The sequence below is a fragment of the Morone saxatilis genome, unplaced genomic scaffold, assembly GCF_004916995.1.
Source record: "Morone saxatilis isolate NCDOM2014 unplaced genomic scaffold, NCSU_SB_2.0 Contig15, whole genome shotgun sequence".
Classification (NCBI taxonomy): domain Eukaryota; kingdom Metazoa; phylum Chordata; class Actinopteri; family Moronidae; genus Morone; species Morone saxatilis.
The window spans coordinates 20,034,352-20,055,245 of record NW_023339707.1 but is presented as its reverse complement, the minus strand read 5'-3'; the positions used below and the strand labels follow the sequence as shown (position 1 = coordinate 20,055,245).

The following is a 20,894-nucleotide window of genomic DNA, read 5'->3' as shown; positions in this document are numbered from 1 at the left end:
TGGTTTTATGTGTTCAGTAAAGGGGGGGGGGGGGAGGAAAAGAGTCTTCATAAATATGAATTTATTCCAAACAAATACTCATAAAATGCCCAATAGCAAAATTATATACTACATCAGCTGTAATGTCACAAATAAGTAAGATTTATAGCTTATATTGGAGTCAACATTTTCACATACAGTAATAATCAGATACTGGATTAAGTCACATGTGCACATTACACAAAGCTTTTTTAATAAAGTGCATGAAAGTGCTTATTTCATGGATGTGCATATTTGTTCTGTGCATCTATGTCAAGAAATCATCAAAAAAATATATGAGATGATATATATAATGTAAGTGACAATATCATATTGATTTACATTCAGTACATGTATAACAGGAAGTTGACTAAACAGCAGAAACATCTTATGATATGATGACAGCTTAGCTGGTAGAAGTCTTATATTTATTTGAAAAATCACATTAAAAAGAAGATTGTTCAACTTCCTCTAAAGCGGATGCATGCCGCTGATCAGTACATAACTTAATACTCACTGTAGCTGGCTTTGTAATTGTGAGTTTAGCTGCAAATACTGTGCTCTCAAGTAGACAAGATATTAACAAAATATTTGGTTAATACTACAAACTTTAGGCCGAACCGACAGCGTGCCTACATACACAGCCTGCATAGTGAAAGCGGCCACAGCAGTGTTTTGTCTGTCTACACAGGATGTGTTCAAGCACTTTACTGGGTGTAGTAAGTCATTGTGTTTTGGCCAACACACAATCATGGTAGTTATGTGCGTAAAACAAAAGAAAATTGATGCATATGAAAAGCCTCCTGTGTAGACTTACTGAAGGTCCATAGTCTTAATAGTGGCACTTGAATACTGTATTTAGTCATAGCAATGTTTTAGGCTAAATTCTAAAGTCTGTATACTTACTTTCTCATAATAGCATTTGCTAATTAACACTAACACAAAATACAGCAGAGGCTGATGTGAATTAACAAACTGACCTGATGATGGCATAAGATGAAAAGTTAAGAGATCTATTATTATCTAAGTTGTTATAATTCATCCCCGTGTTTCAGGGCAAGCCATTCAATAGTTATCATGACATTTCACTCAAAATCAAAAAAGTCAAGCTCATGGTGGTGCTAAAGGAAGGGTCAGGGGATCACAAAATTGTTGTAATTTAAAGAGTTTCTGTTATTTTTTCCACACTGTACTGTTTATGTGTGCATCAGTGAATGTGGTATGCGTTTACGTGTAGACAAAAACCCTAAACCTACTCACACCCATCTCTGCTTCATCTCCCAGGCCCTTTCACTCATCCAGTCCTTAGTTCTGATAACAGCAGAGCGCTCTGCCCCGAGCACCAAACAAAGCCTTGCCAGTTTGGGCCGGTTTCTCTCCAGGTAGTTCTGGGTGTCTCTCTGCAGCTGGTTCAGGGCCTGAGGCCGGCTCTCGTCCAGCGACACCACAGCACTCAACATGGGGTTAAAGCGGAAGTACACGTCTGGAGCCAGCAGATCGTCCAAAAGGGTGTGAACCCCTTCAGTGTCAGTAGCACTGCAGATCAGGTTGCTGATTTTGGCCCTCAGGCTGGTGGAGGTGGCAGTTCCCCTTTTAACGTTGTCAAATCGACCAGTGCCAAGGGACAGCACACACTGGAAGGACTGGTTGGGCCACAACAGACGGCTCTCATGGACAGCCAAAGCACAGGGATTGTTCAGGATAATTCCACCATCCTACAAAGATGCAGAAATAAATAAAAAGTGTACAAGTCAAGTATTTTGTTTAATTCGTGAATATCGTGATTCTTATTTTTCTACTTAGTTAAATAAAAGCTTAAATATATATAATCCTACTCAACAACTTAGTATGGCATAACTGTAATATCAAAACAGTTGATTTAATTTAAGAACTATATGAACATTATCAGTAGGGCAGAAAATGGGGACGGTTCTGTTTTATTTTCTTTTTGCTTAGGTGTGACATAGAGACAGGTCTTTTAACTTTTTTCTCTTCCGATATTTATTTTTCATTTAATTCTTTCCTTTTTTTCATTTAAGGTTGATCAAAAATAGCTTTAATGCGCACCACAGGTCATAAAGGTGTGTTTGGTCAAATGCAGAAAATCTGTGAAAAAATAATTTCCCCATTGGGGATTAGTAAAGTTATCTTCTCCTTCTTATAAATGGGTTGCACCATCTTAAAATGCAGTTTAAGCTATTAATTAATAAACAAATTGTACTCTATTATATTGTAACTATTATATATTTATATTATTTTGAGGTATTGGGGGAGAAGGTTTTGCAGACTTTATCTTATCAAGGGGAAGGTAGCTTCTCCCCACATTCTCCCTTACCATTCATTTATCACATCCCCACATATTCCACTCACATATAAATGGGTCTTTAGTAACATAATCTTCCACATCTACCTGGTGAATGTCACTTTGTAAGAGAAACTCCTGGAAGTATCCTGGGGCAGCTGATGATGCTCGCACTGCCTGCCACATCTGGCAGCCTGAGCCTCCTGCATAGCGGCTGAGAGAGCCTGGTTTGTGGTTGTAGTTGCGGAAGACGAAGGCCTTTGGACTGGTACCCCAGTTTACCACTGCGCTGACTGCTGAAACCTGAAGAGACAGCAATAAAGGTTTTACAAAACCTATGCAAACTGCAGTTTTAAGGCTTGACAACAAATTAATGGGTTACTGTTGTATGCCTGTCTGTCCAGATTCATAGTATGTGGTGAAGAGTTACATATTTTTTGGCTTATCACTATATAGTTATCACTACTGATACATATGATTTCAGTGAATATAAATGTTTTACCTGATTAATAAAGAATTAGCATAGATGTATTGACTAAACAGGTACACGTTATTCCTACATTATAGCTAAAAAGTTACCAATTCAGTGTCCGACCAAATGTGAAATATGGTTACGATCTCCCCTTCTGTTCCTTTTTTGGATATAAAATGTCATCATCATAGTATCCCATTCAACAAGTGCAGTATTCTTACCTTGGGACTCAGCTCATTTCTGGCTGTTTTAATAAGTACTCTATTTCCCAGCTTTTCCCTAGATAGGATAAAAACAGAAAAATCTGTCAAACTAGATTGTATTGCTCTCATATTAACATGTGGAGAATTTACTACATTCACTGAAACTCTTGTATTCTACTCTGTGTGTACCGTAGTATTGTCTCCCAGGTCTCAGTGCTATAGTAAGAGTGACTCCAGCCCATTTTCATGGTGCCAACCAACCGGTTCTGCCGAAACACTTCAGAGCCAAAACGACGATACATTTCAGCACACTCCTCCAGAGAAAAATGTGCCAGACCCAGCATGAAGGCTAGAACGGCACCTTTGATAAAACACATGCAGAGATACATAAGTGAGACAAGAAATTATAGATTCAAACTGAGAAAGATAGAGAATACAATATATTGTTATTTTTAGTAACTCTGTTACCTGTGCTCACTCCACAGATGTAGTCAAACAGCTGGTGGATCTTCTTGCCTGTCTCAGCTTCCAGTAGCTTTAACACCTGCAAAGGCACCACGCCTCTGGAAAAGGCAAAGACAAGTGATACAATTAAGAAGAATTAACATATCATGAAGAGCTGAAAAAAGTGTGTGTTACACTGGGTTTTGGTCATGACTATAAAATATGTAGTTACATACAGATCTAACACTATCTTAAACAAGGTTCTGGGTTGAGCCGAAGTTAGTTGATCAGCAACTATTCCGATAAATGATTAATCCTTTGAGTAGTTTTTCAAACATTCCCTGCTTCCAGCTTTGAAAATGTGAGGGTTGGCTACTTTTTGCCTGCGTCACATATGATAGTAAACTATATATATTTGGGTTTTGAGCTGTTGGTTGGATGAAACAAGCAACTTGAAGATTTGATGGACATTTTTCACAATTTTTATGAGATTGTATAGACAAAACAACTAATCATTATCATAATTGATTATTAAAATAAGTTGCAGCTCTAGTTCTGTGTACAGCATGAAGGGTTATCATTCATTAATCATCCATTTTCTTGAAGTTACCTTGTGCCACCACCATCAATTGAGAGCACTCTGATGCCACGGCCTTTCACTGGATCCACATAGCCGATCAGAGCCAAGGTTTCTCTTAAGGTGCTCTGAAGCACCTGGTTATCTCTGTAGGTTCGTCGCTTTTTCAACAATGTGACTGCAATTTTCTCCTGGAAACAGAAACATTGTTTATAAGTCACAAAGCTCAAATCAGTTACACATTTGTAAATGTGATTGTTTCACTTTCAACAGACCTGCCACATTAAAGCTTTGCATGATGGATAACGAATAAGGTGTTCATTGAGTGCCTCCACACAGGCAGTCAGAGCTTCTGGAGATGAAGCTTGTACCAGACTGCCAATCAACCCTCGTGTCATTTCCTCTGCCTGCCTCCGACTCAAGACAAGCTGAGAGCATACAACCAGAATATTAGTTATAAACATTTGCAATACAGTTTGCAATGCTATACCAGCTTGAAGAATGAGATAAGTCAAATAATTAGACATGTCAGTTCATGATATAAGGGACATGCTGTGTAGCTTTCTCACCTTTTTATACAATATTGCCTTTGGTGAAGTCATGGCAGGCTTGGGCTTACTAGTCTGGGTCAAGGGGCCCAGTTTTAGATAGGTACCCAGCAAGTCAGGGATGGCACTTGTGGGGTGGAGAAGGTAGTCCATAAATGACACAGTCTTCAGTTTCTCAGACGTAGCAGATCCAGGGTCCATCTCTATTAGGGGATTTTTATCAACATCCTCATCCAATCCACTTTGACCCTTGAAATATTTATTGATGTGACCAGCCGTTTGGAAATAGTTCTCCCCAAAGTTAGTGGTATTACGACTGCTGTGGAAAATGTTTCCAGTTTCAGGGATGATAGGCTCTCTATTCTTTAGCTGTGGTATTGCACCTTGAGTTTGTGAGGTAGATTGTGCTGATAAGTGTTTTTTGTAAGTGCTATTATTTTGCTGATTTTGGTTATCAGTAACCTTGGCACCAAAGTATTTATTGATGTGTCTTGCAAAGAGAAGGTAGCCCTCCTCCCAGCTGCTAGAGATATTGTTCGATTCCACTGCCGCCTTCTCACAGCCCGATTTTACTTGAGACATTTCTGCCTCTTGAGAGTTTATTACGTAAGTATTTTGCATTTTTTTCCTCTTCTGCCTCCTGTTTATCCCTCTGGTGGAAGACTCGGTTTCCAAATTCTCCTGCATTTGAACTTTTACAAAACTGCGAGAGAAGACCGAATTAATGTGATTAGCAACATAACTGTAGCTCTCTCCAAATGTTGTCGCCAAAGAGCTGTTGTGAAATAGTTCCAGCCCAGAATTTCCCTGTGTTGAAGGACTTGTTCCTCCTCCATCCATTTCCTGTGTGTTTTTTAAGGTCTGCTTTGTGTCTTTGCCCTCAGATATTTTTCGCTCTCTGGCTGCTCGTTGACTTTGAGTACGCCTCTGTGACCTGCCAAGATATCCTGGAGATGTTACATCAAAACCGTCATTTTCTACTAGAAGTTCAGCGTCCTTTCTCTTGAAATAAATGTTAATGTATCTGGACAATCGATTAAATGACTGACCAAGACGTCCTCCTAGGGAACTCAAATTAAAACTGTTCTGAGCCTCCTCAAAGATCCCAATTGGAGCTGCAGCTTTGAATGTATTCCTATTAGAGGATGAGTAAAAACGCACAAACTGGAGATGTTTCACTTCGGTAAAATCTCTAAGTAAGTGGTGGGAGGTAGAATCTGTATCACTGTGGTTAAAATTTTTAAAAGTAGCTTTTCTTGTAAATCTGGAAGGGTGAGGAGGTGACAGCAGTGAATTTCTGTGAAGGTCCCGGCAGAGTGGTGCTTTGGCCAGACGAGGGTACTTTCTGAGAAGGCTCATTAGGTACCTAATTTTGCAGTATGACCTCAAAGTCTTGTTCACAGAACTTGAACACAGGTTGGTGCTGAGGTAGCGACCCATGTCTGACCTGATGTCGTGAGCAGCAATCAATCAAAGTCCAAATGTCACTCTTGAGCTTCACTTGATTTAGGCCAGAGCAGCATTTTCAACAGGAATCTAGGAAAATACACAGAACAAAGAGTCTACAGTCATGCTAGCATCTCTGTGAGGCTTTATTATGGTACAGTGGTGTTTTGAGCTAAAACCTCACATCAATAATGACAATGATGACAATAATACTTAGCAAGTATAATGTTTACCATCTTATTTTAATGTTTAAGCATGCTAACATTTGCTAATTATCTGAGGCTGATGGGAATGCCATTTTTGCAGGTATTTGATCATAAACTAACTATTGGACAATTAGAATTAGATTAGACAATTGTGACTTAAAGATGATACTAGATGAAAAATCAAGCAATCAAGGTTATTACACTTAATCCCTTGGGAAACAAGAATGCAACAAATTCCATGGCAATGGATCTAATAGTTGGGGAGACATTTCAATAACAACCAACAATGTCAACCTGCAGATTGTGCAAGAGAAAAAGTCAAGAAATCCCCAAAGTCATCAGGATACACCATCACAAACCATGAATGTTTGTTGCCATGCCCTGCTGCTACTGTGGCTAAAAATGTCTGCTATAAATGTCTGTTGTTCAGACAAAATTACATGCAAATTGGATTTATTTAAATCCAATCGTGAATACAATAACAAAACAGAGCAAACCAAAACAAATGAATTACCTTGCAAAACAATAGGGATGAACTTCAGATGAACAAAAGCGCCCAGTGCATCAGGTAAATCTGATTAATCTATATCTCCACTGCATGCCTGTTCAGACCAGAGGCACAGTGTGACTTCTATAAACAGCTAAGAGAGAGTTCAGGGTGAGCTGATTGTGTACAAACTTAATGTCCCACAATAGACCTGCACTTCCATGGTTTCCAAGTACTATGTCCCCTTTCAAGAATGTAACATGAAACCTCAAAGCAAATACATCAGTATACATGGCTTGTAAATAACTAACATTCTGCATTAGGATGTATGCCTGCAATGTGACAGACATTAGAGAACACAGAGCTTTGCCCTTAGTTGCTCTCATATCCTTAGCAAACGGAAGCGTACTTTATGTTAAATAAGGCAGATTCATAAAAACACTCAGGCAAGGCAAACAGCTTGGATATGCAATAGTCAAACATCTGCTATGGTTGTTTTCCACTTAAGTGGGGAAAGGTCATGAACCAAAGTAGCTTATAGCTACTCTAACCTTGACAGAAAATGTCTGATGCAAACATTCACTCAAGATTTACCTGAAACAACTCTTCTGTCTTCACAATTCCTCTTCAACCAACTTCCTGGTCTTTCAAATCCAGTACACCACTTTTGACAAACTGACAGAAGCACTATTTCCACTGTGTTTTGATACTTAATTTTACCCCTCTCTCGTGCAGTACTTTAATCTCATTGGTTGAGCTAGGCTGGGGGGTGGACAAGCATGACCAATGCTTTGTAAGACCACTCGGGCTTAAAGTCATGTGCTGTCACTTCTGACTGCCGGTCTGGAAGCACAAGTCTAAAATTAGGGAGGGGGGTAAGAACTTAAGGGTCTCAGTGAGTTGATGTTAGCTGATTCCTACACCACAGCACAACAGAAACAGAAACAGGTCACCAGCTCTGCAGTTCTTAGAAACTGAGCACAGGCCACAACATGTGATACAAAACAATTAAAAGTCTGTAGTGGTTAATAGATCTAATGAAATGTGGCGCTGATTTAAAATACAACCCACAAGTTACAGTGTAAATATTTTTGAACATATTGGATACCAAGGAAATACTTGTAATGTACAGTTACAGGAAACAAAAGGGTAACATATTTGGCTTCAGGAGAGACCTAGAAACAAGTTTCTATCTATCTAGAACAAAACTTAACTCTAAGTACTTTTTAAATGACCCAGTACGTATTAATTACCTAGTACAAACAGGGCACTAGCAGACATAGCCTATATGTCCAGCCATGCCATGAAAAGGCAGTTAGCTAAAAATACAAAAATCTTAATCTTAATCTTAAGAAATAAATCTCAGTCATTTAGATTTCTGTTGTGGAAAAGCAAAGCAAAATACTTTAAGTATGTGACTCAAACTGACGTGTGTCTGCCTTATATCACAGAGTATGTTTTGAAAACATCACTGTCCTATCGCCATAACTCATATAACCTTTGACAAGCACATACTGTTCTGCATGGCAATGTGTTGTTGATGAAACTTGCTCCCAACAGCAGGACCACCTGTGAGATTACAAACTCGAGACTTGAGTGTCTGTATCTGTCAGAATTACTTACAAGAGTAATTTGAACTAAAATGATCGTGCCAGTTCAGTCAGTTTTGGTTTTTACCTTTAGTGTTAGAACCACTAAATATTGATTTCATCCTGGACTATAAATAAGAATCTACTGAACTCCTCATTTCTGCTTCCCTTATAAAGAAAAGACAACAGGTCAATCATGAGCTGGTCAATAATCGTGACTGCCATATATCACACTTCCGCAAGAACAATTTCACGCTCACAGCTGATATTACTTTAGACTTACGATGACATCTAGTGGCAGCTTGGTTCTCTATCTTCTTTTAACTCAATCTCAATCTGATACACTGTGTGCAACAGGAAATTGTCTGCGTTTTGCTTCAGTTATTTTCTCTGCACTGTATATTTGTCACAGTATGACAGTCTTATATACAGTACGCCATTCTATGTCTTTTGCAGTATGGCTCTTTCTTTGCAGTGTCATGTTTGTTTTGGTTAGGATTAATATATTTTTTTCGGTTTCTTTTGTCTGCTCATCTGTCAGTTCTGACAAAATACATTTTTAGTCATATACTTTGGATCCCAATAAGACGCTCAACATAATATATACATTTTTAATATTTAGGCCATTTCCAGAAAATCTTATTTTCCTTGTATCTTGCAATATCAACATCTCTATAACTGTCATTTTCATTTTCGGATCATTTTTAGAAGATGTCTATCATTTTATCTGAGCTGAAGTATGCTTTTTAAGTAAAGCATCAGATGATGTCTTCACAGCATTCATATTTAATCAGGAAGCCAATATTTCCTTTCAGGTAACAACAGTCTTGGAGCGTTTCCAGACACACTCATAAACCCGTGGCTGATCAGGATAAACCATACAGTATTCATCCAGCTCTTCTTCACAGTCAGTTAACTTATTAAACATACTTTATTGTTTCTGAGGTTAAGAGTCATCGTGTTTTCTTTTCACACCGTCCTGTGGTGCACTCCTCCCCACGTCCGGTCCACTTTAAGCGGTTCTTGGCAAAGACGGCATAACACTTGTCCATGAATGGTCTCACAGGTGGCCACATCATGAAGCGACCCAACCAGCCAAGGCCCACGGCACTGTACATGACTGCAAATGCTGGGATTCCACGGTGAACCTGCAAATACACAGGAGGTTAGCCAACTGGCAGTAACCTACATAATACACTAAAATGGTGATTTGACATTATTAAAGTGCTAGTAAATTCAGAGGAATCTACTGTAAGTATACCTCGTCTTTCTCATCAATCACATGCATTTCCTCCATGGCCATCTCGTAGCTGACATCCCTATATTTTGCTCCATCATAGCCTGGCAGTGAGATATCGACAAAATCTACTTTCCCAGGCTGGTTTCTCTGCAGAAATTGCAGGAGCCCGATCTCCTTCACACATATGGGACAAAGCCCATCATACAGCACCTGAAACAGAGCACGGAACAGCTAATATATAAATATGTCAGTAATGTTACCCCTGTCCATTCTGCTTAAATGTTTGTTTGTGTTTGAGCCAGATTTGTCTTAAAGAGGGACCCATTACTACTTTTATGACGACTGCTCTGACTGAAAGGAGGACAACAATACTGTAAATAACACTGTGAAAACTGTACACCAACGGAGCTCTGAAATTAGATATATTATAAAACATAAGAGGTATATTATTTTGTATTACACTAATCAGATGAAAACCTTTAGAAATTACAAATCAAATTGATAAAATTGAAAAAACTTTTTTCCCTATGCAACAGAATACTATTTTAGCAGTACATTTAATATTTTACTTGGAAGATAACTGCAAATGAGTTAAATACTAATGTAGTATAATTAACATTTGGGGTAATTATGGTAGTCCAAAAATAGATGTAAGTTGTGCATAATCAAAATAAAAAAAACATTTCTAGATAGGGTATTTTTCATGTATGCAAGCATATTACTTAATCATCCTAGTAATTATCAAACATAATCATTTAAAGAAAAACACTGTCTGTAAATATTGATTGCAAAACCTACACCTCTTCTGTGGCTAATGTTAATTTCATAATGATCCTTTCTCCCTGAAGTCAGGCAGCACAAGTTAAGTAACAATATGCAAATACTACTGACCTATTTTTGGGGCTGAGTTAAATATGCAAAAGAAGTCTTACAAGTCACTATTAATAACACAAAGCTTTTATCCTCCACCATCCACCTCAACAGGAACCACTACACCACTGCCTGACAGGTTGAATATATGTCGGATGACCAGGTGTGCGTCCCACTTTGTTTTCATCCAATGGCTGTGAAGAAAGCAGGGAATGTTGTCATCACGTGACTGTGTTTGATGTCACTCAAACTGCGGACATGTGGCTTAAATGCAGTTTAACCTGTCACAGTATTTGCCAGCTACGCCCAAGAGGAACAATTGTGAGTCAATCACAAAGTAACAAGCGTGCACATTTAGGCGGGATGTGATGGAAAGCACCAGAGAGAAAAGGAAATGCAGCAACAACAAAGACTGGTAAATGAACTGGGTGAAGCCGGTGTGAGGGGACTGATCATATGAACCCTAACCCTCACTACTATTAACTACTAACCCTCACTACTATTAACTACTAACCCTCACTACTATTAACTACCTCACCAACCCTCAACCCTCAACCCTCACTTCCTTTTATGCTTCCTGCATTTACATTGCGTGGGAAAGTTGCATTCAAGTCCTTCACATGCTGAACCTGTATTGTATTGTGTGCTACTGAATTAACCAGAGGGCACAGTGATGTTAGGAGTTAAGAGGAAGAATAGAAATGTAAATTTTTTAAAGTTAGATGGACATTATATCAAAATGATACCTCTCAGCATTGGTAACTTGTGCCACAGTGTCCCACAATTTGCTCTGTTGGGGTCTAATCATCCTTAAACATATGATTAGAAAGTGAAAGCGCCTTTATTAGTAGCAACATAGATTAATGTTGACTTAATAAAGTCAGAAACGCTTTGTTTATGTGCATGCTTTACAGTTACTAATGCAGTAACACAGAGAGAGAAGATTACCTTGACACCTGCAGGCTCAGAGCTGAAGGTCCGATGCTGATGTCTGCAGAGGAGGGCAGGTGTGCCTCTTATTGCCGCCCTGGAATTTAAACAACTGGGCAATGTGGCCAAACCCGAGCCCAGCCGTGTTCTCACAATGGAAAGCATCTCATATATCTATCTCTATATATATAAAATACACTGAACGCAGCACAATGGCTTACTTGCCACAAGCTCAATACTCCAGTGTAGCCAACGTTACAAACCGACAACTCACGTGTTACACAAGCGGTTGAGTAACATCAACAGAGGTCGGCCGGTGACGGTGCTCGAAACAAACGATCAACACTAATCTCTGATGTCACAGCATTACAACATAACTTTATCTCCCGTCCGCATATTCGCCTGTTTAGTAAGAGAAAGTTAAATTCACGCAAACTGTGAATGTGCAGTTTAATAACAGCCGCTGAGGAAAGGAGGGAGGGAGGGAGGGAGGCGTGGAGAGGAGTGTGTCCTCCTCTTTGTCTGCTGCGAGAGGTCTCACTCCGCTGCTGTTCTCTGAAGCACAAATGTTAGTGGGATGAAGCTTCTTCTTTGTCTTGTGGGATTTTGGCAGTGTGGGGGCTAATAGGCTTATTACTGCCCTCCTCAGGACAAACATTTATCTGACAGCCTCATGCAAGAACTGTTAAACTGCTTTTGTGATTTATTTTGGTCAAATAAAAGATTTAATAGAAAATGATTATATTTGTTACATTCCAGGAAAACACGTTTTACTGTTTCATGACACCGACGCTCACTTAATCCCTGTGGATACATACACATACATGTGGATGTGCAAGTAGTTATTTAACCTGCCCCAGCCTCAGTCTGCAAGTTTTAACAGAAGCTCTCCGGGTTTCATAACAATAAGTGACCTTTTTAATCTGAGGATGTCAAGAAATAGTGCCTTCCTTCCTAGTGCTTCTTCTTTTTCCCACAATCCCGGCCATTCTACACTTTCTACACCCTCCTTGATTTTTCCTCTAACTTCCACTCTTCCCAGTGATATATTTACATCCATATCTCCTTTCTTTTAAATTGCCTTTCCTATAGAATCGGCTATTTCATTTCGCTCTACTCCAGACCCAGCAGCCAGTCTAGTCAATTCTAAACAAAATAGATAGGATCTCATTAATAAGGTCCAAGAACTTCATTTGGTCTTATGTCCTCTATCCACCACAAAGCCCAAAGAATTGCTGGTCCCATTGTGTCCCATTGTAGCTTTCATTTGTGATACACTGGTTGATTTGAAGTCTGGAATAAAGCTTAACTCCAGCCCAACCCTTCAAGATAGACTGTCTCTCATAGGGTATATCTTTTCATTTATCTTTTTAAAAACCTGAAACATGATATTAAGGTTTTCTATTATTAATATTAATATTCATAGTTTATGATAAATGAGCGCCTGTAACTTGGCTGGCAGTGGTGGAAGAAGTACTCAGATCTTTAGTACAAAAGTATACACATCATAATATACTTAAAATACCAAAAGTAAAGGTACTACTAAAGGTACCATTTTAAAATGATTAACTTTATGTTACTGGATTATAACTATTGATGCATTAACAGGCAAAGGTGGGGCTCATTCAGTTTTATCTTAAAATGTATTTGTTGATTATAATTTTTTTTGCATTAATCTGAATCTGCAAAGTAATTTGTAACTTAATTTAATTTGAATAAATGTACTTTTCATCACCATTGGCTAGTAATGTTCCTCATTTACCAAAGATAAATTATTCTTTTTTAATTTCTCACAGAGCGCTTTTCATCATTCATTCTGAATAGCTGGAACACGATACTGGGGTTTTCTGTTTATATTCTAAGCTAAATGGGCCTCTACTGTAATGGCTAATTAAATTGGACCGTCTCATAATTTTAAATTAAGATAAAAGACAGCTTATTTTGTTAGTATTCAACAACCACAGGTCCCACAAGGCTTTGATGACACATCTGTGGCTAAGACTCAAGGCATATGTTGTTGTTGAATGCTAACAAAATACGAGGCAGTATGAAATTCAGCCATCAAAGCTTTTACCGTTGCAAAGTGCAGGACTACATTAGAGGATTAACATGATTTCTGTGGCAATGGGATAAAATACCTTGACATTTCAGGGATTGAATTCACTAGATGAACCAAAAACAGTCATTCTGTCTGGTTCCAATCTGGTTCTAGTTCAAAATGTACCATATCATGACATGTTTCATCATTTCATGGTACAGGATTTTATCTTTTTTGCCCAGCACTTGCACTTGCGCACACACCTACACACACACACAAGCAGACACAAACACACACACAGAGTACAAAGACCCACAAAGAACTTTTAAACAAAACCAAAGTTTGTACTTTTACATTGATACTTATCCTTGTTTGGTGTCAACATTAGCTTTTCTATTCATACATATATGTCCTAAGATCTCTAGCTGTATTATTACCTTTTTGGTGTGTGGTCACTCCTGTTTATCATGCAAGCACACGTAATGAGATCAAAGGCCTTAGTCCAGGATCTTTCTGAGGGGGAGCTATAGCCTGGTACAACAACAGGGTTCACAGCTTGGGCAACACGGTTTAGAGGATTGTACAGTGGTGAGCTCTTGTGATATGTAGAATGTATGACTGCATTATATGATCATTACAGTTGCTTTGAAAACATGCAGTTTTTGTTTTTACAGTGTTCACTACTTTTACTTGTTCTCCTTTAGCCTGCCGGAGAATAGGAACATGCCCCCTGCAGCAGCAACCAATCTAGGCTACACGCCACCAGATGGAGGCTGGGGCTGGGCTGTCGTCTTCGGCGCTTTCATCTCCATAGGATTCTCCTATGCCTTTCCCAAGTCCCTCACCATCTATTTTAAGGAGATTCAGGAATATTTTTCAGTTTCCTACAGTCAAATTGCCTGGGTGTCCTCAGTCATGCTCGCTTCTATGTACGCAGGAGGTCAGTGGCCATCATGCATTTTTAAATTGCACATCCCCATGCAGTGTATCTATGAATATTGACTGATCAATGTACATTTATCATGATTTTTTTTGTCCTTTATTTAATTAAAACTGATATAACCTCAGTGCTGTAAACCTTTAAAGAAAGAAGGTACCAAAAAAGTGAGATATTTCTCTACCCTGTACAGGACCTGTGAGCAGTATACTTGTCAATCGCTATGGCAGCAGACCTGTGGTTATGGTTGGTGGGGTCATGGTTAGCACTGCCATGGTGCTTGCTTCGTTTGGCAAAACTATCATACATCTGTATCTTTGTGTTGGAGTAATTGGAGGTAAATAATGTTTTTGTTTTTTCATTACTAATCATGTTAGAGCTAAAGTTCATTTAAATTTTGAGGATTTTTGTTGAGGTTGTAGCTGTTCTTTGTAATGTTTGCTTTACGTTGCCTGACTGGCTAAAACAGGAGGAACCTAGTTTTTACTCCCATTCAGGAGGAGGTTTTTGATTGTCAGGGTCAGTCCACTAGTGTTGTTTGCCCCCCTGGTTGGGGTTAACATGGGCCATTCTGTGCAACATGTTGGCTAAATATTCACTCAAATCCCAATGAAAAACCCATGTCCTGTTAAATAATGCTATCAAAGGAACACATAAACTTAGGTTAGACCTTAACTTACAATTGTAAATCATATGAATACACACATGCATGGATGTCTTCCAGACTAAATGGTCATCCTACTAACAGTAAGCAAACAAACCTCTCAGACTTTAAACTTTATTCTGGTAAAGATGCTCCACCTACTGTGGCACAGAACTCTACATGAGTGAAGTGCATGGTTTAATTTGGAGTATTTGACCACTATGGACATAATAATGTCAGAAATGATAACTAGGGCTGCAATTGACAATAATTTTGATTGCTGATTAATCTGCAAATTATTTTCTCAATTCATCAATAAATCGTTTGGTGTGTAAAATGTCAGCCAAAGCCGTAACTGAGATGCTGCTAACAGAAAATAGTATGTGTTTTTTACTTATATATATATATATATATATATATATGTGTGGTTTTTTTTGTTTGTTTGTTTTTTTTTCTTTTAATTAATTACTTATACTTGCAATTCTCTAATTAATTAATCACCTACTCACATCAGCTCTAACAATGGTACAAATAGTTTAAATTTACTTAACATTTCTGGTTTTGTATCAGTTGATCGTTGGAGTAATCAGTTGAAAACAAAACATTTGATAATAGAAAATAATATTGGATAGTAATATTGAATTGTTATAGCAGCTAAAAATGCCATTGTTGGACATGATGGTTTTATGGTATATTTTTATGATCAGAATTCTCCCTAGACAATGTGTGACAATGAATGTTAACAAATCCTTCTGATAAAGCTGCTACTGATGAACGACTTTAGGTTTGTTGTTCGTGTTTTCTTCACAAGAATGACATTTCTTTTATTAATTGTAATGTCATAGCCTCAAAGTTTCTTTATCTGTCTGAAAATCTTCATTGGTTGTACAGTGCATTCAAATGATACAAGAAAAATGCATTATTTATTTCCATTTTTACTATTTTAACAGGTTTTGGCCTTGCCTTCAACCTACAGCCCTCCCTGACGATCATAGGTACCTACTTCCAGGTCAAAAGGCCACTGGCGAATGGGCTTGCTATGACAGGAAGTCCAGTTGTTCTCTGCACTCTGGCTCCTCTCAACCAGTTTCTGTTTGATTCTTTTGGATGGAGGGGGAGCTTCCTCATCCTTGGATCCATTGTCTTGAACTGCTGTGTAGCTGGTTCTTTGATGAGACCAGTCAACAAAAATGCACAACAAAAACCAAAGACTGAACAACCAGAGTGTAACGGAGCAGCCGCTGAGGAAGCTGCAACTGTGGACACCAGTGCACAGTCAGATAACCTCACTGAAGAAAACCGAAATGAGAGCATGACTCAGGGCTGTGTGCACAAATTCATAGATCTCTCACTTTTCAGACACCGGGGATTCCTCATTTATCTCATTGGTAATGTGGTCATGTTCTTTGGCTTTTTCGCGCCTGTGGTTTTTCTGGCTCCCTATGCAAAACATCAAGGGATTGATGAATATTCAGCAGCTTTCTTGCTCTCTATTTTTGCTCTGGTGGATATGTTTATCAGACCAGCAACTGGCCTCATAGGGAACACCAGGTGGATAAGGCCACGGATCCAGTACTTTTTCAGTTTTGCAGTATCATACAATGGTGTGTGCCACCTTTTATGCCCACTGGCATCTGGATATTGGGGTCTGGTTATTTATGCTGTCTTCTTCGGTTTGGCGTTTGGGATGGTTTCTGCACTTCTCTTTGAAGTTCTGATGGACCTCGTCGGAGCTCATCGCTTCTCCAGTGCAGTTGGACTTGTCACCATTATTGAATGTGGACCAGTGCTTCTTGGACCTCCAATTTCAGGTTTGTGAATCGACATAGATTTTTATTTCAGATTATAAATGCATAAACATAATGTAGGAATTTATTATTTTCAATTCAATAGCAATAGAAAAGAAAGACAAAAAGACATTTATAGCACAACAATTAATAAAATAGTGACCGATAAAGTGTGCATCTTCTCTTTCAGGAGCTCTGGTTGATGCTTTTGGAGATTACAAATACATGTACTATGCATGCGGAGTGTTTATGCTGGTGCCTGGCATATTTTTCTTTATCATGCATTACTACAACTACAAGAAACTGGACGAGGAGCGGAGGCAGAGTGTGGCTGTGGAGATGAGGACTTGTGAAGAGGCAGTACAACTTAAAGCGAGCCAGGATGATAAAATAGCACATGAAACAGATGGATGAACCTGCTGACTATGATTTTATTTTAGCAGATGTTGAAATTTGACACTACAGAGGCTTTACAGTGGGACATTCAGTGTATAGAGTGTTATTTTACTTTGGATGAGGTTGTTGGACTCTTTAGACCTTTGTTAAATATCTGCAGATCAACATTTGGTGTTTTAATGGTTATTTTATGTATGTTATTATTATTACCTGTGACAACTGTAGCTCTAATGGCCTTGTTGATCAATTATCCAGAAATGCTGCTGTTCATTCCACTTCAATTATTGTAATGGCTCTATAAACTAATATGGTTCCTCTTTGTTTCTCCAGTGGCTGAATAAAAAGTAATTTTCCTGTGGGACTGATATAAAATAACCAGTCAAAACCCACAACACAAAGCCAGAGACTGTTTATTATCATCTTCTTACCACTAGGTGGCACTGGACACCATCATGTGACAACTCACACATCCCTCCTATTAAACTGCAATTGAACAATAGGCATCTTCATTGGTGGTTTGGTTCTTTACAGCATTGCATTTGGAAGTCTGACCCTCCCATGGGCTGTCAGATATTGTGAATGGGTGGCCAAGGGCACAGCTATTAAAAAATGAGAAAATTAAATGTCTGTTGTAAAGACTACCGACTATCTCTCTTAAAACACCTTCCCTGAAATCCCTGCATGCTGCCCATAAATTTAACTACTACTTTTAGAGAAAACTTCTTTATTCACTTTTCAAGTTCCATACAGTAAAATAGATCTTCAGTGTTTTGGGAATCTGTAAGATTGGAGCGTAGCTTTAGTGCAGTCATAAAAACATCCGAATGAAGATATGGTAATATTTTAGCATTGAACTTTCAAATAAGTGCGAGGAACCCAGGATTTGCAGGTGAAGAGCTGAAATGTTTTACTTAGCCTCACTGACATAAAAAGTACTGTGCATATAATACATTTACAATAATAACAGGTCAAATCTCAAGATATTTCAGATTTTTTTAAAGTGCTTATTCTATTATGTATATAGTGAAGATCCTGATAACACAAGACAAAAGATTCTGACTCATCTACCACACCACAGAGAAAATGTGTGACAGTAGATTAAATGTATGATTTTGTACCAGGTCACATCATCCCACCATGGGTCAAACTGTATATTCTAACACATTGCATGATTACCGCCCCTTAGTGCCAGGCCTTGAGCACCTGCAATGCAAGATACATGGGGGAGCTATTCAGGAAATGAACAATGCCATTATTACAGATGTATGCTTAAATGATCCATTCTTATCATGTCCCTGCAAGGTGCATATTGACTTCCTTTTTCAGATGGACGAAAATTGCTTAAGTGAGTGAATCAATAAGTTTATTTATATCCTTAGATAACATTATCTGAAAACCAGATAAACAGTGTAAGTCCTTGGCTTATGGGTGGGTGGTCTTCTCTTTGGAGCCTGGTTTGGGTCAATATAGCACAAATGCAAGACTGGATTAACTTGGGTTGTCTCGACCCAGTGTTAGTATTATTTCTTTTATTTACTGTTAAATTATTTCTATAAATTGGTTATTCTGACCCACACCAAGCTTTAAAACTGTCACAAATGTAAATTTAGTGGTAGAAAGTAGCATAGTAGAGTAAAAAGTACAATATTTCTCTCTGAAATGTGGCAGAATTCAAGTATTAAGTGCAATAAAATGGATATACTTAAGTAAAGTACAGATACAGACTTATACAGTACTTGAGTTGCTGTACATAGATCATTTCCACCACTGTGCATGTGACATTCAAAACTGCAGAATACACAAATTAACAGCCGGAAACAAATTACATGTCAGCAGTTTGCAACCAAACCATATTTTAGGGGGTAAATAAACCACAGTACAGGTGTTCTAGCATGTAAAGGAACTGTGATTATTTAAAGCTGTCTTAAAAACAATATAGGCATCGATATGATAATGCATATATGTGACAGATTCCTCATCTATATCAATGGAAAAGATAGGTTAATGAGTGGACACAAAGTGAGAGAGTGAAGGCCTCCAATTAGTGACAGTTCCCATAAACTCTGTATCATCTCCACAGTGAACAGCTTGAGCATAATCACTGTGATGAACTGTGACTGATGTCAGTAAATCTGATTTTAATTGGGACCAAGAAGATTGAATCCAGGCAGCTCTGCGTCCAATCCCTGTGACGACTGCTACCGTGCTGAGACATGATGTTTTAACCACACTGCTGGTTTGAGCAGCTGCACCCCAAGTTCTGTTTTAACCACACGGTTGGGATGTCTGTAAAGAAGGGAGTGATACTGTCTATTTAATCCAGCATGTTTGTTAATAATCTCTGTTAATCTTCTTTACCCACAGCAGCAGAACTAATCTGTCTTCACAATGTTTACACTCGGAGGGAGGGCAACGTCATGCGAATACCAGAGACTTAAGAGTTTATTCATCAGCCCTGTGGACAGAGCTATTAATGACACATTGCTGGTCGAAAATAAACACTGATAGCCAGGGCAGCTAACATGGGCATCTTGACATGTTCTAGCAGGCAGAGGAGCAATTGCTATGTCAGTCTATCCAAGGAGCTCTCAAGGACTCAATCACACCTTCCAGAGACAAGAGGCACCATGTCTTAACTGACTGTCGTCCCTGATAGAACACAAGATTTACTGAGATCATTTGGTGAAAACAAGGCAGAGAGTACCCTTCTCTCAAAATCAATAATCTTTGCAAACAGCTACTTTGACATCGATGAAGGTCACCTTGATATTTATTTAAAGTAAAATCATCTGTATTTCTCAGATATTTTTTGAAAATCAGATTTTGTCTTGCACAAACAGCCAACATCCGAATATGTAGAGAGGAAAACAGAGGAAGTTTTTGCTTCACTATCCCGTCCCTGGAGGGCAGCCTGAATCAGATGAAAGATATCTGTTCTACAAAACGCTCAGATAACTGATTATACTCGTTAATGTTCATCTTGAAGGGACATTTGAAAACAGATAAACAGAGAGTAAGCTGTGTATTAAGTACTGTGCTCAGGTACAACAATGTTCAGTATTTGCTTCTACTTTACATTTACATTTCAGTGTATTTCCCGCAGTCCAAAGTGTCATTCAGTCATTTATCACGTCTGTCATGTTTTGTTTGTCCAACAGTCCAAAAACCAAAGATATTTAGATTATAATAAATATAAAACAGAAAAAAGCAGCAAATCCTTTAATTGGAGAAGCTGAATTTTGAGAAATGATTGATTACTTTTCTGTCCAGTTATTAATTAAGTAACAGGTTGCTTTTTTGTCCAGCGGAAACAAGTTGAGAACACAACACTGACATACTGTACCATCAAAATGATAAGGCACACTTGTTAGCAAACAACTGTTTATTTACACATTTGGCAGTTATGGAGCAAATCCACCTGGCAAATGTAAGACCAACCATTCAGTTTTTGGTCTCTACCAACTAAAATAAATATCTGGCTTATTAAAGGATCTAAATAATTCTTCCACCAGTGGTATGTTGTACTGAGGAATGTATAAGGTTTTAAGTGAGAAGCATGCTAATACCATACTGGAAAAGTGAATCTTAACCATCTGCATTAATGCCATACAAATACCATTTTATGTCTTTACCAGGCCAAGACTGTTTGGTATTACAGACACTCGACCAGGAAAACTGTGCTGTTGCTGGACATCAGGCTTCCCTGTGGAATGCAAATGGGACAAAGCAGAGCCCTTATGAAGACGGCCACTTTTTGAACT

General features: G+C 38.5%; 3 protein-coding genes across 5 annotated transcripts; 1 reads left to right on the top strand and 2 right to left on the bottom strand.

The window, feature by feature from the left end:
* Window positions 1-46: 46 nt before the first annotated feature.
* LOC118324202 (calcium-independent phospholipase A2-gamma-like) lies at window positions 47-8,759 on the bottom strand. Of its 3 annotated transcripts, XM_035656408.1 has the most exons (10): window positions 7,298-8,759; window positions 6,012-6,100; window positions 4,586-4,767; window positions 4,292-4,444; window positions 4,050-4,207; window positions 3,464-3,558; window positions 3,185-3,356; window positions 3,014-3,071; window positions 2,429-2,623; window positions 47-1,733 (listed from the first exon to the last, which is right to left on the bottom strand). In XM_035656408.1, exons 3-10 carry the CDS (start codon window positions 4,763-4,765, stop codon window positions 1,275-1,277), a joined length of 1,470 nt encoding a protein of 489 aa, XP_035512301.1. In that variant the 5' UTR covers window positions 4,766-4,767; window positions 6,012-6,100; window positions 7,298-8,759; the 3' UTR covers window positions 47-1,274. The 3 variants fall into 3 exon arrangements, with proteins under 3 accessions (XP_035512301.1, XP_035512300.1, XP_035512299.1); XM_035656407.1 differs by having other exon boundaries at window positions 4,586-6,100; XM_035656406.1 differs by having other exon boundaries at window positions 1,275-1,733; window positions 4,586-6,100; window positions 6,731-8,759.
* Window positions 8,760-9,204: 445 nt separating this feature from the next.
* On the bottom strand, window positions 9,205-11,821 carry LOC118324203 (uncharacterized protein At5g50100, chloroplastic-like). The gene is made up of 3 exons (XM_035656409.1): window positions 11,351-11,821; window positions 9,554-9,742; window positions 9,205-9,440 (listed from the first exon to the last, which is right to left on the bottom strand). The coding sequence occupies exons 1-3, from the start codon at window positions 11,495-11,497 to the stop codon at window positions 9,246-9,248; spliced, it is 531 nt and encodes a 176-aa protein (XP_035512302.1). The 5' UTR covers window positions 11,498-11,821; the 3' UTR covers window positions 9,205-9,245.
* Window positions 11,822-13,887: 2,066 nt separating this feature from the next.
* On the top strand, window positions 13,888-17,756 carry slc16a7 (solute carrier family 16 member 7). The gene is made up of 5 exons (XM_035657017.1): window positions 13,888-13,958; window positions 14,075-14,310; window positions 14,501-14,644; window positions 15,901-16,761; window positions 16,928-17,756. Exons 2-5 carry the CDS (start codon window positions 14,094-14,096, stop codon window positions 17,149-17,151), a joined length of 1,446 nt encoding a protein of 481 aa, XP_035512910.1. The 5' UTR covers window positions 13,888-13,958; window positions 14,075-14,093; the 3' UTR covers window positions 17,152-17,756.
* The last annotated feature ends 3,138 nt before the right edge of the window (window positions 17,757-20,894 follow it).